General features: G+C 47.8%; 1 protein-coding gene across 2 annotated transcripts in view; it reads right to left on the bottom strand.

Annotated features, from left to right (window-relative positions):
• Positions 1 to 22238, bottom strand: part of CCDC148 (coiled-coil domain containing 148) — a 739559-nt gene that overhangs the window by 624696 nt on the left and 92625 nt on the right. The window contains exon 2 of one of the 2 annotated variants that reach the window (XM_063933692.1): positions 4479 to 4537. The exons of the other annotated variant lie outside the window; for it this stretch is intronic. Within the exon in view, the coding sequence (XP_063789762.1) occupies positions 4479 to 4533 (55 nt within the window). The 5' untranslated portion in view covers positions 4534 to 4537. The remainder of the gene's footprint in view (positions 1 to 4478; positions 4538 to 22238) is intronic. 2 annotated transcript variants of the gene reach the window in all.

The following is a 22238-nucleotide window of genomic DNA, read 5'->3' as shown; positions in this document are numbered from 1 at the left end:
TCTGGCAATACCCGGGTGACCTGCCGACTTCTTGGCATGGAATTCCAGGAACACTCGCTGTCTTAACCTAGGAGGCACAAACAAAAGACCTACCGGAAGGTCTGGAGGAGCCTGCTCCTGTGCTCTAAGGACTAATGATAAGAGGTCCTGGGTAATGCCCACTTTAATACATGATGGGGAAACAATGGGCAACGGCTCCTCGGTGGTCTCCTGGATTGGAGCAAAACTCTGCGAGAGCGCATCAGCCTTGATGTTTTTTGACCCAGGGCGATATGTTATCAAAAAATTAAAGCGAGCAAAAAACAAAGCCCATCGTGCCTGCCTGGCATTGAGACGCTTCGCTGACTCTAAATATGCCAGATTCTTATGGTCAGTGAGAATTGAGACCACAAACTTAGCCCCCTCAAGCCAGTGTCTCCACTCCTCGAGTGCATCCTTAATAGCCAACAATTCCCGGTTACCCACGTCATAATTCATCTCGGCAGGCGAAAATTTACGGGAAAAGTAAGCACAGGGATGAAGGCGATTATCAGACACTCCCATCTGAGAAAGCACTGCCCCAATACCCATCTCAGAGGCATCCACCTCCACCACAAAAGGACGCTCTGGATCTGGGTGTCGCAGCACCTTGGCCGAAACAAATGCCCTTTTGAGACGGGCAAAAGCCGCTTTAGCCTCACAAGACCAGTGAGCAACATCCGCCCCTTTCTTAGTGAGTGCCACCAAGGGCGCCACTATAGACGAAAATCCAGCGATAAATCGTCTATAAAAATTCGCAAAGCCCAGGAAACGCTGAAGCGCCTTCAAACTAGTGGGCTGCACCCAATCCAGGACTGCCTGTACCTTGGAACCCTCCATTTGGAAACCTTCTGGGGAGATAATATATCCTAGAAATGCGATTTGCTGAACTTCAAATTCGCACTTCTCCAGCTTCGCCCCAAGCCGGTGGTCTCTGAGTTTCTGGAGGACTAAGCGTACATGCTTCCGATGTTCCTCCAGGGAATGGGAGAAGATTAGGATGTCATCTAAGTATACAACTAAGAATCTATCCAAATATTCCCTGAGCACATCATTCATGAAATCCTGGAAGACTGCCGGGGCATTACAGAGCCCAAAAGGCATCACCAAATATTCATAATGCCCTGAGTGGGTATTAAAGGCAGTCTTCCATTCATCCCCCTCTCTTATTCGGATTAGATTGTACGCACCGCGTAGGTCAATCTTAGAAAAAATGGTGGCAGTACGAAGCTGGTCAAACAAGACCGAAATGAGAGGCAGTGGGTATGAGTTTTCAATCGTGATACGGTTCAATTCCCTGAAGTCGATGCAGGGTCGCAACGAACCGTCCTTTTTACCCACGAAGAAGAACCCCGACCCAACTGGAGACTGTGAAGGTCTGATAAATCCCTTAGCCAAGTTCTCCTGAATGTACTCTGCCATAGCCTGAGTCTCAGGACGTGACAGGGAGTACAACCTGCTCTTGGGAAGCTTAGCATTTGGCAACAAATCAATGGCACAGTCATAGGGGCGATGGGGAGGTAGTACCTCTGCAACTTTTTTGGAGAACACGTCCGCAAAATCTGCATAACACCCTGGCAATCCTGGCAAACTTAGCTGCGAGAGCCTGACTGGAAGGCTCAAGCAACTCCTGAAACAATCAGTACCCCAACTAAGAATCTCCCCAGAGACCCAGTCAAATTGAGGATTGTGGGCCCTTAACCAGGGTAACCCCAACACCAATGGGGCAAAAGTACAGACAGTCACATAAAAGGACAATTTTTCAGAGTGTGTGGCTCCAATAAACAAAGAAATCTGGCTAGTGCAAGAGGTAATTTTACCTTGGGATAATGGTTCCCCGTTTAACCCACAAATCTCAATTTCCGATGCCAAGGGTACTAAGGGAACAGAGTGTTTTAGGGCGAATTGGCGGTCCATAAAAACCCCGTCGGCCCCACTGTCCACAAAGGCCTCAGTCTTGACAGTTTGACCGAGGATCTTCAAGGTCACCGGAATGATAAAAGTCTTCTTGGGAAATTCTGACTTCTGGCCTGACAGGATATTTCCCATCACCCTCAGGCCCTGAAGTTTTCCGGCTTTTCTGGGCATGATACTACCACATGACCTTTATTCCCACAGTACAAACACAACCCCTGCTGTCTCCTCCGCGTCTTCTCACGCGAGGAGAGGCGGGTAGCCCCAATCTGCATAGGCTCCTCCGAAAATTCCTCAGAGTCTGAGGTTCCCTTGGGAAGGAAGGAAATCTCAGTCTCCCTTTCAAGCCTACGCTCTCTCAGCCGTCTATCCACCCGGATGGATAACTGCATGAGCTGATCCAAGCTATCAGGCAAGGGATATTGTACCAGTTGGTCCTTTATCTGGTTAGAAAGACCTCTTCGGTACTGGTGTCTCAGGGCTGGGTCATTCCACTGGGTATCATGGGCCAACCTCCGAAACTCCGTACAGTAAACCTCAACTGGCCTTCGCCCTTGCTTAAGGATCGAAATCTGAGCCTCGGCTGAGGCCGTCTTGTCAGGGTCATCATACAACATGCCCAGTGCCGTAAAAAAAGCATCAACACTTTTAAGCGACGGACAGTCAGGCTGCAACCCATATGCCCAGACCTGTGGGTCTCCTTGTAGCAAGGAAATCACTATGCCCACCCGCTGAATCTCCGACCCAGAAGACTGAGGCCTAAGCCGGAAGTATAGCTTGCAGCTCTCCTTGAAACAAAAGAACTGCGAGCGATCTCCAGAAAAACGATCCGGGAGATTTACTTTCGGCTCCTTAACCCCTGCAGGTGCTGCTGCTGCGGGAGCTCCGACAGCAGCCTGGGAGGTGTGCATTTTAATGGACAAATCATTAAATTGCCGAGTCAGGACCTGCACCTGATCGACCACCTGTTGCAACGTATTTTGAGGGGTATGCTCCATATTCCCACAAAATTTCAACAGGAGTATTAGGCTGCTGAATATGTTATGCACAACAGTGCCTGCAGGAAAGTACTAGTGTCAGAACTGTTATGCACTCCAGTGTCTGCAGGAATGTACTGGTGTTTGAACTGTTATGCAAAACAAATGGACTCACAGACAAACTGGGGAATATGACATAACGTACACAGAAGGTGATAGGGTAACAAAATACACACACAGTGAACAGAGAAGCCCAGAGGCTAAGGAACTGGGTTTCTCCCTTGTATTAGAACTGCTCAGATGTAAAAAGCAAGATGTTGTGTTTTAATACGTAGAGAACCCGAAATGCTGTTGCTAAGGGCAACAGCAAAACCCTAAAGGGTTACCAACGGGTGTGGCAGTAAACTCCTTGGTCAGAGATGGAATGATAGACACAAGGAGAGCCTCCACAATCCTGATTCTCACTTGCAGTGCACAGGTTTAAGCTTACTGCCACTAAACTGACCCCTGACACCTAGCACAGTGAGACAGGATTAGACAGGCAAGTGTTAGAATACAGCCGCAAACTTGCTAAGTTCACAGAGTAATAACAGAACCCCAGCAAGCTAAACGACTGACTCCAGTCTTACTGCTAGGTCTGGATTGGCAGAGTGTAATACCAAATCCCCAGGCCTATTTGCAGTAAGCAACAAACAAATACAAAGCTACACAGTACTGGCTAACTTTCATGAACTGACTAACCAACAGAGATTCAGCAGCATCTGCTTACCCTGAAAAGAGGCCTTATAAAGCAGGTGCTGTCCACGCCCCACTCAGACCTCACAGACTGTGAGCACAAAAACCAGCACCGGATCCCCTGCCGTGCACAGAGCCTATAACCACTGCACAGCAAAAGACCCGAACCGGAGTATCAGCTGCGCTCAGGTTACTCCACTAGCACTTGTCTCCCGGTTGCCATGACGACGTGGCAGCACAGGGCAGGAGACCCTAACAGGGGGGTGCTTAGAAGAAAACAGATACACCAATCGCTGCTGATCCCCAGGGAGAGCACATACATTACATACATCAGAACATGTGTGTTTATATGTGCTAAGCGGTTCCTGTCTGCATTATATGGCCGGCGCTGCCGCTGGCTCCACCTGCAGTGCAGCATGGTTTCCCCAAGGTGGACAGTTACGTTCTCTTTCTTACTTTATTCCCAAATCAGAATTAATCACTTGCTTTTTTCTATTTGCTTTGCTCTCAGCTTGGAATCAACCCCTTAAGGGGGGTACACACGGAGAGATCCGTTCTTAAAATCTAAGCAATCTGACTAGATTGCTTAGATTTTAAGCATGGATCTCTGGTGTGTATGCCCCACAGCGATAGCGATGTGCGGCCCGGGGGTGCTAGATCGGCCTGTATGCAGGCACAATCTAGCACATCGCTCATGTCAATAGCTGGGTGAAATGAGTGTCCCCCCCCCCCCCCTCACTCAGCACACATCGAGATGTGTGCTGAGCGGTCTGTCACATCTCTGGGTGTGTACTGGCCTTTAGAGTCAGCACAAGAGGTAAAATAATACTATACCATTGTCTCTGTTCCTGTTAGTTGTTACAAAAGTCCGAATTACTCTTCCAGTCATTTCTCTGTAAGTGAAGGAAGTACAGAGATTAATAACAGATGCATCAGGGAATAATACACTACTCTTCATCACCTCCCACATCTACAAGTCTCATTACTTCAAACTGCTGCAGTCTAATGGATTTATATGATTTAATCTATACAATAATTTATATGGCTGAATCTATACAATTCATTAATTTAACTTTGAAGATTTGGAATTAATTGTGTCGTTAACACTGTACAGGATGTCTATACCGACACTGGCCATCTTACATTTATTGAACGCATCAATTTTATATATATTGTCATCATTTTCAGAATAGATGGTAATAGTAAGTCATATTCATTTATCTGACTGCTAAATACCATAGGAGTGCAGTATGACTTTTCACTACAGTGCTCCACTATCTAGTTCAAATATATGTTACTTCATCTGTGATCAAAATGACAAAATTCAGCACTATTCCATTTTTCGTAAACTGAGATAAAAATAAACTCACACAGTATGTATAATGTATGATACAGTTTTTGGATGCACAAAAGGTCAGCATAGGCTATTTATAATCAGCGGCTCATTGCTTTCAGAATGCTGTGATGTTGTTTACTTTTTCCCAATGAAACAAATGAATAGGCAACTCTATAATAGTGGAATAGCCTACCATCAGAGCAGGGGCGCATCTAGAGGAGAAGGCCTGTGCAGGCTCCCACAGGGCCCCCTCCCCCCCTCTAGCTGGCAGCGCCGTAGACAAGGGTCACTAGGCAGCCTTTCTCCCCAGTGATTTCCTTACCGTGCATGCACGAAACTCCGGGAAAATGGTCTCCGCGCCATTATACTGGTGATTTCTGCAGTGTTGGTGCTGCCGACGCAGAACTCAGGAGGATAAGTATGGAAAAAAATAGGTGCAGAGTGTGCAGTGAGGCCACTGTGCACCGCACACACTGCACTTATTATAAATACGCTAGTGCATCAGAGGTGATAGAGGCTAAGACAGTAGAGCAATGTAAACATGCATGGGATAGACATAAGGATATCCTTACAAAGAAATAAGTCTCAAATAGGGTTTGAGGTAACAATATGGTTAAAAAAGGGGCAGACTAGATGGGCCAAGTGGTTCTTATCTGCCGGTAAATTCTATGTTTCTAAGTAAAATTATAGAAAGTTTAAAATATCTACCCCCCTCCCCCCCCCAAAAAAAACAACCCTAATATTACCAAAAATTCTCCAAGAGTATAACATTGTTTTTTTTTTGTTTGTTTTTTTACATTTTCACTTGTTAAAGACTTAGTAGTATATTTAACATTAATTAAATATTCAATCTGGGCTCGATATTAGTGACCAGAATTGCATTGCAATATGCAATTGTACTGGCTTCATGTATTATTTGGCGCTGGCAGGGACAGGGGCAGGGGCAAACGCAGGATTCCAGAGGGGGAGGAGCCAAGCACGGGGTGGAGACTGAAGTGACTCAGTCTATGCTGGGTTCGTTAAACTATTGTAGATAGACAGACCTAGATTGATAGATAGATAGATAGATAGATAGATAGATAGATAGATAGATAGATAGATAGATAGATAGATAGATAGATAGATTGATAGATAGATAGATAGATAGATCGACCAAATATATTTTGTGACAGTCATAGACATAGAGCAATCTCCATTCTAAAAATGCATTAGAAAATCACTGGTCTTCATACCGAATGAATAAAGGACTACCAAGCCAGTTGCTCTTCATAACGGTGGCAACACCGAAACATTGAACTTGGAACTGGCTTGGAAGTCCTTTATTCATTCCGTATGAAGAACTGTGAGTGCCACCTGATCTACACTGCTATACATGGGAATCGATTAACCCAGGGTGGCACCAGGGCAAATATTTTTAATGCAGTTCCGGAGTGCCTACTATGGGTCAGATGTAATGATGTCTGAGTTGGCCAGAGGTGCGGGTCCCCAGCCAACCTTGGATATGTTTTTAAAGTGGCAATCATTTACAAGGCACGGTTTTGCCTTATAAATGATTGCCGCTTTAAAAAAAAAACTTCAGCGTTTGGCCAGGAACCTGCACCTCCGGCCAACTCAGACTTCATTACATCCGGCCCTACATTACATATATATGTATATACACACAATGCAATTTGACCGGCACTCCACATGACTTCATAATACCTGGTTGCCTTCCCACGAACCATCAGGGAGCCATGCAGTATATAGAGAAGATAGGCGGCAATACAGACAGCTACACAAGCTTTGCTATCTTTTCAGGTGCTAATAAAACGCACCTGAAATGTTGATAACAAAGCTTGTGTAGCTGTCTGTATTTCTTACAGCTGTCTGTATTTCTTACAAAACCGTGGAATGACGCCCATTTCTCTCTCTCTCTCTCTCTCTCTCTCTCTCTCTCTCTCTCTCTCTATATATATATATATATATATATATATACACACATACACAGATGGAGCCACGCTAGTCGTGGCTCCGTCTGTGTATAGGTGTGCCCGCCTGGGCGCACCTGGTCGCTGTGAGCATCTCCGTCTGGATGGGAGACGCGCGCACAGACAGAGACGCTTACAATGGGAAGTGGCTCTGTGCACTCCCGCCGTGACTAGGCGGACGGATCGCCTAGTCACGCTGGGAGTGCTCGCCTGCGATCAGGCAGGCAAAGATAAGGAAGGCTCCATCTGTATGTTTGTGTGTGTGTGTGTGTGTATATATATATATATATATATATATATACACACATATGTGTGTGTGTATATATATGTATTGTACATACATACATACATATGTGTGTGTATATATATATATGTATTATATGTGTGTGTGTGTGTGTGTGTGTGTGTGTGTGTGTGTGTGTGTGTGTGTGTGTGTGTGTGTGTGTGTGTGTGTGTATATATAATAAGATTTTAAACCTACCGGTAAATCTTTTTCTCCTAGTCCGTAGAGGATGCTGGGGACTCCGTAAGGACCATGGGGAATAGACGGGCTCCGCAGGAGACATGGGCACTAAAAAGAACTTTAGATATGGGTGTGCACTGGCTCCTCCCTCTATGCCCCTCCTCCAGACCTCAGTTAGAGAAACTGTGCCCAGAGGAGACGGACAGTACGAGGAAAGGATTTTGGTAATCCAAGGGCAAGATTCATACCAGCCCACACCATCCACACCGTATAACCTGTAAACATACGCAACCAGTTAACAGTATGAAACAAAACAGCATCAGTCAAAGACTGATCAAAAACGTAACATAACCCTTATGCAAGCAACAACTATATACAAGTCTTGCAGAGAGTAGTCCGCACTGGGACGGGCGCCCTGCATCCTCTACGGACTAGGAGAAAAAGATTTACCGGTAGGTTTAAAATCTTATTTTCTCTTACGTCCTAGAGGATGCTGGGGACTCTGTAAGGACCATGGGGATTATACCAAAGCTCCAAAACGGGCGGGAGAGTGCGGATGACTCTGCAGCACAGAATGGGCAAACATGAGGTCCTCATCAGCCAGGGTATCAAACTTGTAGAATTTCGCAAAGGTGTTTGAACCCGACCAAGTCGCCGCTCGGCACAGCTGTAAAGCCGAGACACCTCGGGCAGCCGCCCAAGAAGAGCCCACCTTCCTAGTGGAATGGGCCTTTACCGAATTTGGTAACGGCAATCCAGCCGTAGAATGAGCTTGCTGAATCGTATTACAGATCCAGCGAGCAATAGTCTGCTTAGAAGCAGGAGCGCCAACCTTGTTGGCTGCATACAGGACAAACAGTGCCTCTGTTTTCCTAACTCGAGCCATTCTGGCTACATAAATTTTCAATGCCCAGACCACATCAAGGGACTCGGAATCCTCCAAGTCCCATGTAGCCACATGCACTACAATAGGTTGGTTCATATGAAAAGAGGAAACCACCTTAGGCAAAAATTGAGGACGAGTCCGCAACTCAGCTCTATCCACATGGAAGATCAGATAGGGGCTTTTGTGAGACAAAGCCGCTAACTCAGATACTCTCCTAGCAGATGCCAAGGCCAACAACATGACCACCTTCCAAGTGAGATACTTTAATTCCACCGTTTGAAGTGGCTCAAACCAGTGAGACTTAAGGAACCGTAACACCACGTTTAGGTCCCATGGTGCCACTGGAGGCACAAAAGGAGGCTGGATATGCAGCACTCACTTCACAAAAGTCTGGACTTCTGGGAGAGAAGCCAATTCCTTCTGAAAGAAAATGGATATGGCTGAAATCTGAACTTTAATGGAGCCTAATTTTAGGCCCAAATCCACTCCAGTCTGGAGGAAGTGAAGAAAACGGCCCAGATGGAAATCTTCCGGAGGATCATTCTTGGCCTCACACCAAGACACATACTTCCTCCAAATACAGTGATAATGTCTCGTCATCACCTCCTTCCTAGCCTTTATCAGTAGGAATGACCTAATCCGGAATGCCCTTTTCAGCTAGGATCCGGCGTTCAACCGCCAAGCCGTCAAACGCAGCCGCGGTAAGTCTTGGAATAGACAGGGCCCCTGTTGCAACAGGTCCTCTCTGAGAGGAAGAGGCCACGGATCTTCTGTGAGCATTTCCTGCAGATCCGGATACCAGGCCCTTCGAGGCCAATCTGGAACAATGAGAATTGTCTGTACTCCTCTTCGTCTTATGATTCTCAATATCTTTGAGATGAGAGGAAGAGGAGGGAACACATAGACCGACTGGAACACCCACGGTGTCACCAGGGCGTCCACTGCTATCGCCTGAGGGTCCCTTGATCTGGCGCAATATCTCGGAAGCTTCTTGTTGAGGCGTGACGCCATCATGTCTATTTGAGGCAGCCCCCACTGACTTGTAATCTCTGCAAAGACTTCCAGATGAAGTCCCCACTCTCCGGGATGTAGATCGTGTCTGCTGAGGAAGTCTGCTTCCCAGTTGTCCACTCCCGGAATGAAGACTGCTGTCAGAGCGCTTACATGATTTTCCACCCAGCGCAGAATCCTGGTGGCTTCTGCCATTGCCACTCTGCTCTTTGTTCCGCCTTGGTGGTTTACATGAGCCACTGCGGTGATGTTGTCTGACTGAATCAGAACCGGTAGGTCGCGAAGCAAATTCTCCGCTTGACGAAGGCCGTTGTATATGGCCCTTAATTCCAGTACGTTGATGTGTAGACAAGCCTCCTGGCTTGACCACAGACCCTGGAAGTTTCTTCCCTGTGTGACTGCTCCCCATCCTCGGAGGCTCGCGTCTGTGGTTACCAGAACCCAGTCCTGAATGCCGAACCTGCGACCCTCTAGAAGGTGAGCACTCTGCAGCCACCACAGGAGAGATACCCTGGCCCTTGGCGACAGGCTGATCATCTGATGTATATGTAGATGTGACCCGGACCACTTGTCCAGAAGGTCCCACTAAAAAGTCCTCGCATGGAACCTGCCGAATGGAATGGCCTCGTAAGACGCCACCATCTTTCCCAGAACTCGAGTGCATTGATGCACCGACACCCTTTTCGGCTTCAACAGGTCCCTGACCAAGCTCTGGAGTTCCTGGGCCTTTTCCATCGGGAGAAAAACCCTTTTCTGTTCTGTATCCAGAATCATGCCGAAGAAAGGCAAACGGTTTGTTGGAACCAACTGTGACTTTAGTAGATTGAGAATCCAGCCATGCTGCTGCAACACCCTCAGGGAGAGTGATACGCTGTTCAGCAACTGCTCTCTTGATCTCATTTTTATTAGGAGATCGTCCAAGAACGGGATAATTGTGACTCCCTGCCTGCGCAGGAGCACCATCATATCCGCCATTACCTTGGTGAAAACCCTCGGGGCCGTGGAAAGCCCAAACGGCAACGTCTGAAATTGGTAATTACAATCCTGTACAGCAAATCTCAGGAACGCCTGATGAGGAGGATACATGGGGACATGAAGGTATGCATCCTTTATGTCCAGGGACACCATATATCCCCCCCCCCCCCCCACACACCATATAATCCCCCCTCCAGGCTGGCGATGACCGATCTGAGCGATTCCATCTCGAAACTGAACCTTTTTAAGTATAGGTTTAAGGATTGTAAATTCAGAATGGGTCTGACCGAACCGTCCGGTTTCGGGACCACAAACAGGGTTGAGTAATACCCCATCCCCTGCTAAAGCAGGGGAACTTTGACCACCACTTGTTGAAGAGACAATTTTTGAATCGCATTTAAAACTACCTCCCTCTCTGGGGAAGAAGCCGGTAGGGCCGATTTGAAAAACCGGTGAGGAGGCACCTCTTCGAATTCCAGCCTGTAACCCTGGGAAACAATGTCTATTGCCCAGGGATCCACCTGTGATTGAACCCAGACATGGCTGAAAAGTCGAAGACGTGCTCCCACTGGGGCGGACTCCCTCAGCGGAGCCCCAGCGTCATGCGGTGGATTTTGTAGAAGCCGGGGAGGACTTCTACTCCTGGGAACTAGCTGTAGTTGGCAGCTTTTTCCCCTTGCCCTTATCTCTGGACAAGAAAGGAAGATCCCCGTACTCTCTTGGATTTATGCGACCGAAAGGACTGCATCTGATAATGTGGCGTTTTCTTAGGCTGTAAGGAGTCGAGTCGGCATCACCCGACCATTGTTGGGTCCATAGGGCTCGCCTAGCAGAAATCGCCATAGCGTTGGCTCTGGAACCCAGTAGGCCCACGTCTCTCTGAGCATTCCTCATATATAGGACAGCATCCTTAATATGACCCAGGGTCAATAAAATGGTTTCCTTATCCAGCGTATCAATATCAGCAGATAAGGTATCTGTCCACGCTGCTACAGCGCTACAAACCCAAGCCAACGCTATCGCCGGTCTGAGTAATGTACCAGTATGTGTGTAAATTGACTTCAAGGTAGTCTCCTGCCTGCGATCAGCAGGATCCTTGAGGGTTGCGGTATCTTGAGATGGCAGCGCTACCTTTTTGGATAAGTATGTCAACGCTTTGTCCACCCTTGGGGAGGATTCCCACCGTATCCTTTTGGGAATCTGCAGTTTCTTGTCTGGAGTTTCCCAAGCCCTTTCAAACAACGCATTTAGCTCATGTGAAGGGGGAAAAGTAACCTCAGGCTTCTTTCCTTTAAACATGTGGACCCTCGGTACAGAGGGGTCATCTGTGATATGCAACACATCTTTTATTGCAATAATCATATAATGAATACTTTTAGCCAATTTTGGCTGCAACTTCGCATCATCGTAGTCGACACTGGAGTCAGAATCCGTGTCGGTATCAGTGTCTACTACTTGGGATAGTGGGCGCTTTTGAGACCCAGAAGGTCCCTGCGACATAGTGAAAGGCAGGACTTGACTCCCTGTACATTCCCTGGACTCTGCTTTGTCCAACCTTTTGTGTAATAAATTCACATTTGCATTTAAAACATTCCACATATCCAACCAGTCAGGTGTCGGCATTGCCGACGGAGACACCACACTCATTTGCTCCACCTCCTCCCTAGAAGAGCCTTCCGCTTCAGACATGCTGACACACGCGTACCGACACCCCACACACTCAGGGAAATCTCTAATCTGGAGACAGTTCCCCAACAAGGCCCTTTGGAGAGACAGAGAGGGAGTATGCCAGCACACACCCAGCGCCAATGACCTTGGAAAAAATTCCCAGATAGATATAGCGCTTTTATTATATATATTCACTGCGCCAAATTATGTGCCCCCCCTTCTTTCAAATCCTCTGTCACCGTGTTCAGCAGGGGAGAGTCCGGGGAGCCAGCTTCTCAGCGGTGTGCTGTGGAGAAAATGGCGCTGGTGATTGCTGAGGGATCAAGCTCCGCCCCCTCAGCGGCGGGCTTCGGTCCCGCTCGATTTCTTTAAAAACTGGCGGGGGATTTCCTATATACAGCCCGCAGAGCCTATATATATATTTTGGCCAGTCCTAGAGGTTTAAAATTGCTGCCCAGGGCGCCCCCCCTGCGCCCTGCACCCATCAGTGCCTGCCATGTGTGTTGTGTGTGGGAGCAATGGCGCGCAGAGTTACCGCTGTGCGTTACCGCTGTGCGTTACCGCTGCGCGTTACCTCAGAGAAGATCTGAAGTCTTCTGCCGCCTCTGAAGTCTTCTATCTTCTCATACTCACCCGGCTTCTATCTTCCGGCTCTGTGAGGAGGACGGCGGCGCGGCTCCGGGACGAACTGCGAGGGGAGACCTGTGTTCCGACTCCCTCTGGAGCTAATGGTGTCCAGTAGCCTAAGAAGCAGAGCCTAGCATTTAAGTAGGTCTGCTTCTCTCTCCTCAGTCCCACGATGCAGGGAGCCTGTTGCCAGCAGGGCTCCCTGAAAATAAAAAAACAAACAAAATGTTTTCTTTCAGAGAAACTCAGGAGAGCTCCCTGTAATGCACCCAGTCTCCTCTGGGCACTGTATCAAACTGAGGTCTGGAGGAGGGGCATAGAGGGAGGAGCCAGTGCACACCCATATCTAAAGTTCTTTTTAGTGCCCATGACTCCTGCGGAGCCCGTCTATTCCCCATGGTCCTTACGGAGTCCCCAGCATCCTCTAGGACGTAAGAGAAATATATATATATATATATATATATATATATATAAAATGATACTGTAGAAGGAAAAAGATATGCAGGGATAATATTTGCACTTACAAATGAGGATCAGACAGTAAGCTATGGAGCAGCAGCCAGTGGAGAGACTGAGGCAATCGGAGCAGCTGCCATAACACACATCTGTACCACAGCACAGGGAAGTGAACGACCCGCGATTCGCGGGTGTTTGAAGGGGTGGGGCCAAATCCGGAGGGGGCGGTTCTTAAACAGTGGGTCGCGGCTTCGGTTTTTTGCTTTAAAAAAAATCAATAATAACTTGGTCTGTCAGGGGGAGTTTCTGGGTACTCAGAACCCACCCCCCTGCATGCGCTAGTGAGGAGAGCCTGACCCTGTAATGTGCTCTGAGTGTTGCCAGGGCGTCTGCGCATGTGCGGTTCTGCTGACCATGCATGCGCAGCAGCCATTGCCGGGGAGGATTCCGGGGGAACCCTCTGCTGGCTAAGATTGCATTCTATAGCCCATAGGCTACAGAAGGCTACAACATTCCGGATGTTGGTAAATCTGGCAGCATCGCATCCCTATAGAAACCTATGGGGGTTGCCACCACCAGCGACAATGAAGGGACCGCAGCAGGTATCAGAAATGTATGCTGCGGTCCCTCCTACATTCAGGGGATGCTAAATTTTTGCGGTTAATGAGGTGTTTTTGGAGATTAAGGGCCTAATTATGTGTCTTTCGTGAATTTGCTGAAATCGCTTTTGGGCGATTTCAACACATGTGCGTTTACGCGCAAGCCGTTGCGCGCATGCATAAGGGCTTAGATTGCAATCGTTCTGACGTCGGTGGTGATGGGGCGTCAACGCCACGTTTTGTGGGGCGTCGACACACTATTGGGCGGTAGCGGTCCGGACAACTGAGTCATGCTCAGACCGTTTGTGGGTCAGGCCCCAGCGGCTGCGTAACGTCACACGTAGCCACTGCGAGCCTAAACATGGCGAGTAACCATCTGGCTTCACAGCTAGGCTGCGCAGACAGAGGGCTTCCCTTATCATGTGAGCAAAGCAAAGCGTTCACATTTTAGCAGGGGGGGTGGTGGGTTAGGCCCGACATGCAGGGTGAACTTGCCCTGTGCTAGGCGTCCCCCGCGTGCTAGTGTAAAGGGTTGTAGTTGTATGATTTTGCACACAACTACAACCCATGCTGAATTAGGCCCTAAACCCCAAACATTTAATGATAAATGGGCCCCTTAAGGTCATCAAGCAAGCTGGAACCAGCACACTACCAATAACAACTACCTGCTCCAGAACCAGTAAATGAACTATGCCTGCAAAAACCAACTGCCTACTGTCAGGATGTATTAACATCTCAGTGGCCTGCCTGGGGAGAAAAGTCTGTTTGCCTTCTGGACGACCCCAATGCGAATGCGCAAGATCTTGTGAAATTGATAAGCATGACAGTAATACTACAGTACATTACTAATATACTAGTCCAGTGTCTTGTGCTGCATCTTGCTGCTCAGTGTCAGTTCTCAGTAGTATCATCATCAGTGCTCAGTACCACTGCTCATTGTCTTGTGCTGCATTGTGGTGCTCAGTAATACTACAGTACATTACTATAATACTAGTCCAGTGTCTTGTGCTGCATCTTGCTGCTCAGTGTCGGTTCTCCGTATTATCATCATCAGTGCTCAGTATCACTGCTCATTGTCTTGTGCTGCATTGTGGTGCTCAGTAATACTACAGTACATTACTAATATACTAGTCCAGTCCAGTGTCTTGTGCTGCATCTTGCTGCTCAGTGTCAGTTCTCATTAGTATCATCAGTGCTCAGTATAACTGCTCATTGTCTTGTGCTGAATTGTGGTGCTCAGTAATACTACAATACATTACTAATATACTAGTCCAGTGTCTTGTGCTGCATCTTGCTGTGTAGGGTGCTGTGGTAGTGTCCTATCACTGTGCATAGGTCATCATTCCAGTCACAGTGGTATCTGGTATCTATCTAGTGGTATCTAATTCCAGACATTACTGCCGTCTAATTCCAGATATATTACTGGCATATAATTCCACACATTAAAAAATGGAGAACAAAAATGTGGAGGGTAAAATAGGGAAAGATCAAGATCCACTTCCACCTAGTGCTGAAGCTGCTGCCACTAGTCATGGCAGAGATGATGAAATGCCATCAACGTCGTCTGCCAACGCCGATGCCCAATGTCATAGCAGAGAGCATGTAAAATCCAAAAAGCAAAAGTTCAGTAAAATGACCCAAAAATCAAAATTAAAATCGTCTGAGGAGAAGCGTAAACTTGCCAATATGCTATTTACGACACGGAGTGGCAAGGAACGGCTAAGGCCCTCTCCTATGTTCTTCATGACTAGTGGTTCAGCTTCACATGACGATGGAAGCACTCATCCTCCCGCTGGAAAAAATAAGATTTTAAACCTACCGGTAAATCTTTTTCTCGTAGTCCGTAGAGGATGCTGGGGACTCCGTAAGGACCATGGGGAATAGACGGGCTCCGCAGGAGACATGGGCACTTTAAGAAAGACTTTAGGTCTGGGTGTGCACTGGCTCCTCCCTCTATGCCAATCCTCTAGACCTCAGTTAGAGAAACTGTGCCCAGAGGAGATGGACAGTACGAGGAAAGGATTTTTGTTAATCCAAAGGCAAGATTCATACCAGCCACACCAATCACACCGTATAACTTGTGTATCAAGTAAACATTTAACAGTATGAAAAAAAAATAACGTAGCATCAGTCCAACCTGATGGAACTATAACATAACCCTTATGTAAGCAAAACTATATACAAGTCTTGCAGAAGTAGTCCGCACTTGGGACGGGCGCCCAGCATCCTCTACGGACTACGAGAAAAAGATTTACCGGTAGGTTTAAAAATCTTATTTTCTCTAACGTCCTAGAGGATGCTGGGGACTCCGTAAGGACCATGGGGATTATACCAAAGCTCCCAAACGGGCGGGAGAGTGCGGATGACTCTGCAGCACCGATTGAGCAAACAGGAGGTCCTCCTCAGCCAGGGTATCAAAATTATAGAACTTTGCAAAGGTGTTTGACCCCGACCAAGTAGCAGCTCAGCACAGCTGTAGTGCCGAGACCCCTCGGGCAGCCGCCCAAGACGAGCCCACCTTCCTAGTGGAATGGGCCTTAACCGATTTCAGTAACGGCAATCCTGCCGTAGAATGCGCCTGCTGAATCGTGTTACAGATCCAGCGAGCAATGGTCTGCTTTGAAGCAGGGCCGCCAACTTTGTTGGCTGCATACAGGACAAATAGTGCTTCTGTTTTTCTGATCCTAGCCGTTCTGGCCACGTAAATTTTCAAAGCCCTGACCACATCCAGGGACTCGGAATCCTCCAAGTCACGTGTAGCCACAGGCACTACAATAGGTTGGTTCATATGAAAGGATGAGACCACCTTAGGTAGAAATTGAGGACGGGTCCGCAATTCCGCTCTATCCATATGGAAAACCAGATAGGGGCTTTTATGTGATAAAGCCGCCAATTCCGAAACTCGCCTAGCCGAAGCCAAGGCTAACAACATGACCACCTTCCAAGTGAGATATTTCAACTCTACTGTTTTAAGTGGTTCAAACCAATGTGACTTAAGGAAACTTAACACCACGTTAAGGTCCCAAGGCACCACTGGAGGTACAAAAGGAGGCTAAATATGCAGTACTCCCTTCACAAAAGTCTGTACTTCAGGTAAAGAGGCCAATTCCTTTTGAAAGAAAATGGATAAGGCCGAAATCTGAACTTTAATGGAGCCTAATTTTAGGCCCAAAATCACTCCAGTTTGTAGGAAGTGAAGAAAACTGCCTAGATGGAATTCTTCCGTAGGAGCATTCCTGGCCTCACACCAAGAAACATATTTACGCCATATTCGGTGATAATGTTTAGATGTCACGTCCTTCCTAGCCTTTATCAGCATAGGAATGACCTCATCCGGAATTCCTTTTTCCGCTAGGATCCGGCGTTCAACCGCCATGCCGTCAAACGCAGCCGCGGTAAGTCTTGGAACAGACATGGCCCCTGTTGTAACAGGTCCTGTCGTAGAGGAAGAGGCCACGGATCTTCTGTGAGCTTTTCCAGCAGATCCAGATACCAGGTCCTTCTTGGCCAATCTGGAACAATGAGAATTGTTCTCACTCATCTTTTTCTTATTATTCTCAATACCTTGGGTATGAGAGGAAGAGGAGGAAACAAATAAACCGACTGGAACACCCATGGTGTCACCAGGGCGTCTACTGCTACCGCCTGAGGATCTTTTGATCTGGCGCAATACCTCTGTAGCTTTTTGTTGAGACGGGGTGCCATCATGTCTATCTGGGGCAGTCCCCACTGACTTGCAATCTGTGCGAAGACTTCCCGATGAAGTCCCCACTCCCCTGGATGCAGGTCGTGTCTGCTGAGGAAGTCTGCTTCCCAGTTGTCCACTCCCGGAATGAACACAGCTGACAGTGCGCTTACATGATTTTCCGCCCAGTGAAGAATCTTGGTGGCTTCCGCCATTGCCACCCTGCTCCTTGTGCCGCCTTGGCGGTTTACATGAGCCACTGCGGTGATGTTGTCTGACTGGATCAGAACTGGTTGGTCGCGAATTAAGTTCTCCGCCTGACGTAGGGCGTTTTATATGGCCCTCAGTTCCAGGATGTTGATGTGAAGACAAGTCTCTTGACTTGTCCAGAGTCCTTGGAAGTTTCTTCCCCTTGTGACTGCTTCCCACCCTCTGAGGCTCGCGTCCGTGGTCACCAGGATCCAATCCTGAATGCCGAACCTGCGTCCTTCCAAAAGGTGAGCACTCTGCAGCCACCACAGGAGAGATACCCTGGCCCTGGGGGACAGGGTGATCCGCTGATGAATTTGTAGATGTGATCCGGACCACTTGTCCAATAGGTCCCATTGGAAAGTCCTTGCATGGAACCTGCCGAAGGGAATGGCCTCGTATGTTGCCACCATTTTTCCCAGGACTTGAATGCAATGATGCACAGACACTTGTTTTGGCTTCAATAAGTTCTTGACTAGAATCATGATTTCCTGAGCCTTTTCTATCGGGAGAAAAACCTTTTTCTGGTCTGTGTCCAGAACCATGCCCAAGAAGCTCAGACGAGTCGTAGGAACCAGCTGCGACTTCGGGATATTGAGAATCCAGCCGTGTTGCTGTAACACCTTCACTGGAAGTGACACACTGTTCAGTAACTTCTCTCGTGATCTCGCTTTTATGAGGAGATTGTCCAAGTACGGGATAATTGTGACACCCTGCTTGCGCAGGAGCACCATAATTTCCGCCATCACCTTGGTGAAAATTCTCGGGGCCGTGGAAATCCCAAACGGCAACGTCTGTAATTGGTAATGACACTCCTGTACTACAAATCTCAGGTACGCCTGATGAGGTGGATATATGGGAACATGAAGGTATGCATCCTTTATGTCCAAGGATACCATAAAATCCCCCCCTTCCAGGCTGGCGATGACCGCTCTGAGCGATTCCATTTTGAACTTGAACCGTTTTAAGTATAGGTTCAGGGATTTTAAATTCAATACGGGTCTGACCGAACCGTCCGGTTTCGGAAATACAAACAGGGTGGAGTAGTATCCCTTCCCTCTCTGAAGTAGGGGAACTTCGACCACCACTTGTTGAAGACACAATTTGTGAATAGCATTTAACACTATCTCCCTTTCCAGGGGAGAAGTCGGTAGAGCCGATTTGAAAAACCGGCGAGGAGGCACCTCTTCGAATTCCAGCTTGTATCCCTGAGAAACAATTTCTATTGCCCAGGGATCCACCTGTGAGTGAACCCAGATGTGGCTGAAAAGTCGAAGATGTGCCCCCACTGGGGCGGACTCCCCCAGCGGAGCCCCAGCGTCATGCGGTGGATTTTGCAGAGGCCGGGGAGGATTTCTGTTCATGGGAACTAGCTGTGCTGTGCAGCTTTTTACCTCTGCCCTTACCTCTGGCAAGAAAGGACGATCCACGCACTCTTTTGCTTTTATTTGAACGAAAGGACTGCATTTGATAATGTGGCGCTTTCTTAGGTTGTGAGGGAACATAAGGCAAAAAATTCGATTTACCTGCCGTAGCTGTGGAGACCAGGTCCGAGAGACCTTCCCCAAACAATTCCTCCCCCTTGTAAGGTAAAACCTCCATATGTCTTTTTGAGTCGGCATCACCTGCCCACTGCCGGGTCCAGAGGACTCGTCTAGCAGAGATTGACATAGCGTTTATTCTGGAACCCAGTAAACTAATGTCTCTTTGAGCATCCCTCATATATAAGACAGCATCCTTTATATGGCCTAGGGTCAATAAAATGGTATCCTTATTTAGGGTTTCAATCTCCGCCAATAAGGAATCTGTCCATGCTGCAACCGCGCTACAAACCCAGGCCGACGCAATTGCCGGTCTGAGTAATGTACCAGAATGTGTGTAAAAGGATTTCAAGGTAATCTCCTGCTTCCGGTCTGCAGGATCCTTGAGGGTAGCCGTATCTTGTGATGGCAGCGCTATCTTTTTTGACAAGCGTGTCAACGCTTTGTCCACCTTAGGGTAATATTTCCCCCGTACCCTGTCCGTTGGCGGGAAAGGATACGCCATAAGAATCCTTTTGGGCATCTGCAGTTTTTTGTCTGGAGATTCCCAAGCTTTTTCACATAATTCGTTCAACTCATGTGAGGAGGGAATAGTTACCTCGGGCTTTTTTCCCTTATGCATGTGTACCCTCGTGTCAGGGACAGGGGGTTCCTCTGTGATATGCAACACTTCTGTTATTGCAATAATCATATATCGAATACATTTAGCCACTTTTGGCTGCAACTTTGCATCATCGTAGTCGACACTGGAGTCCGAATCCGTGTCGGTATCAGTGTCTGCTATTTGGGATAGTGGGTGCTTCTGAGACCCTGAAGGTCCCGGCGACATAGGGACAGACACGGGTTTACTCCCTGACTGTTCCTTAGCCTCAGCTTTGTCTAATCTCTTGTGCAATAAGTTCACACTAGCACTTAAAACATTTCACATATCCACCCAGTCAGGTGTCGGCACCGCCGACGGAGACCTCACATTCATACGCTCCCCCTCCTCTCTAGGTGAGCCTTCTACCTCAGACATGTCGACACACGCGTACCGACACACCACACACACAGGGAACCTCTTATCTGAAGACAGTTTCCCCACCAGGCCCTTTGGATAGACAGAGAGAAAGTATGCCAGCACACACCCCAGCGCTGTATGACCCAGGATAAAAAACACAATAATATTATGTTTACCCAGAAAGCGCTGTTTACATATACAATATGCGCCAAATTTTGTGCCCCCCCTCCTCTTTAAAACCCTCTGTCTACCGTGGTATAAGCAGGGGAGAGTCCGGGGAGCTTCCGCTCAGCGGTGCTGTGGAGAAAAAATGGCGCTGTGAGTGCTGAGGGAGAAGCCCCGCCCCCTCGGTGGCGGGCTTCTGTCCCGCTGAAAATCTCAAAATCTGGCGGGGGCTCTTATATATGTACAGTGCCCAGCTGTACATATACTTATTTTTGCCGAAAGAGGTCTATATGCTGCCCAGGGTGCCCCCCCTGTGCCCTGCACCCTTACAGTGACTGCCGTGTGTGAGGTGTATGGGAGCAATGGCGCACAGCTGCAGTGCTGTGCGTTACCTCAGTGAAGATCATGAAGTCTTCTGCCGCCTCTGAAGTCTTCTTTTCTTCTCATACTCACCCGGCTCCTATCTTCCGTCTCTGCGAGGGGGACGGCGGCGCGGCTCTGGGACGGACGGCGAGGGTGAGACCTGCGTACCAATCCCTCTGGAGCTAATGTTGTCCAGTAGCCTAAGAAGCAGAGCCTTGAAACTCACAGAAGTAGGTCTGCTTCTCTCCCCTCAGTCCCTCGATGCAGGGAGTCTGTTGCCAGCAGGCTCCCTGAAAATAAAAAACCTAACAAATATACTTTCTGTCAGGAAGCTCAGGAGAGCTCCCTGAAGTGCACCCATCTCCTCTGGGCACAGTATCAAACTGAGGTCTAGAGGAGGGGCATAGAGGTTGGAGCCAGTGCACACCCAGACCTAAAGTCTTTCTTAAAGTGCCCATGTCTCCTGCGGAGCCCGTCTATCCCCATGGTCCTTACGGAGTCCCCAGCATCCTCTAGGACGTTAGAGAAATGAAAAGAGTTAAGCTGGTAAAATCACAGCAAAGAATTGTGCGTTCTAAATCACAAATCCCTAAGGAGAGTCCAAATGTGTCGGCGGGTGTGATGCGTGACCTTCCCAACACTGGACGCGAAGAGGTGGCTCCTTCCACCATTTGCTAATATACTAGTCCAGTGTCTTGTGCTGCATCTTGCTGCTCAGTGTCGGTTCTCAGTATTATCATCATCAGTGCTCAGTATCACTACTCATTGCTCAGTATCACTACTTATTGTCTTGTGCTGCATTGTGGTGCTCAGTAATACGACAGTACATTACTAATATACTAGTCCAGTGTCTTGTGCTGCATCTTGCTGCTCAGTGTCAGTCCTCCGTAGTATAATCATCAGTGCTCAGTACCACTGCTCATTGTCTTGTGCTGCATTGTGGTGCTCAGTAATACTACAGTACATTACTAATATACTAGTCCAGTGTCTTGTGCTGCATCTTGCTGCTCAGTGTCAGTTCTCAGTAGTATCATCATCAGTGCTCAGTATCACTGCTCATTGTCTTGTGCTGCATTGTGGTGCTCAGTAATACTACAGTGCATTGCTAATATACTAGTCCAGTGTCTTGTGCTGCATCTTGCTGCTCAGTGTCGGTTCTCAGTATTATCATCATCAGTGCTCAGTATCACTGCTCATTGTCTTGTGCTGCATTGTGGTGCTCAGTAATACTACAGTACATTACTAATATACTAGTCCAGTGTCTTGTGCTGCATCTTGCTGCTCAGTGTCAGTTCTCATTAGTATCATCAGTGCTCAGTATCACTGCTCATTGTCTTGTGCTGAATTGTGGTGCTCAGTAATACTACAATACATTACTAATATACTAGTCCAGTGTCTTGTGCTGCATCTTGCTGCTGTAGGGTGCTGTGGTAGTGTCCTGTCACTGTGCATAGGTCATCATTCCAGTCACAGTGGTATCTGGTATCTATCTAGTGGTACCTAATTCCAGACATTACCGCCGTCTAATTCCAGATATATTACTGGCATATAATTCCACACATTAAAAAATGGAGAACAAAAATGTGGAGGGTAAAATAGGGAA

This window comes from Pseudophryne corroboree, chromosome 7 (assembly GCF_028390025.1).
Source record: "Pseudophryne corroboree isolate aPseCor3 chromosome 7, aPseCor3.hap2, whole genome shotgun sequence".
NCBI lineage: Eukaryota > Metazoa > Chordata > Amphibia > Anura > Myobatrachidae > Pseudophryne > Pseudophryne corroboree.
Note: the sequence above shows the minus strand (reverse complement) of the source record. Positions and strands in the feature narration are given on the sequence as shown.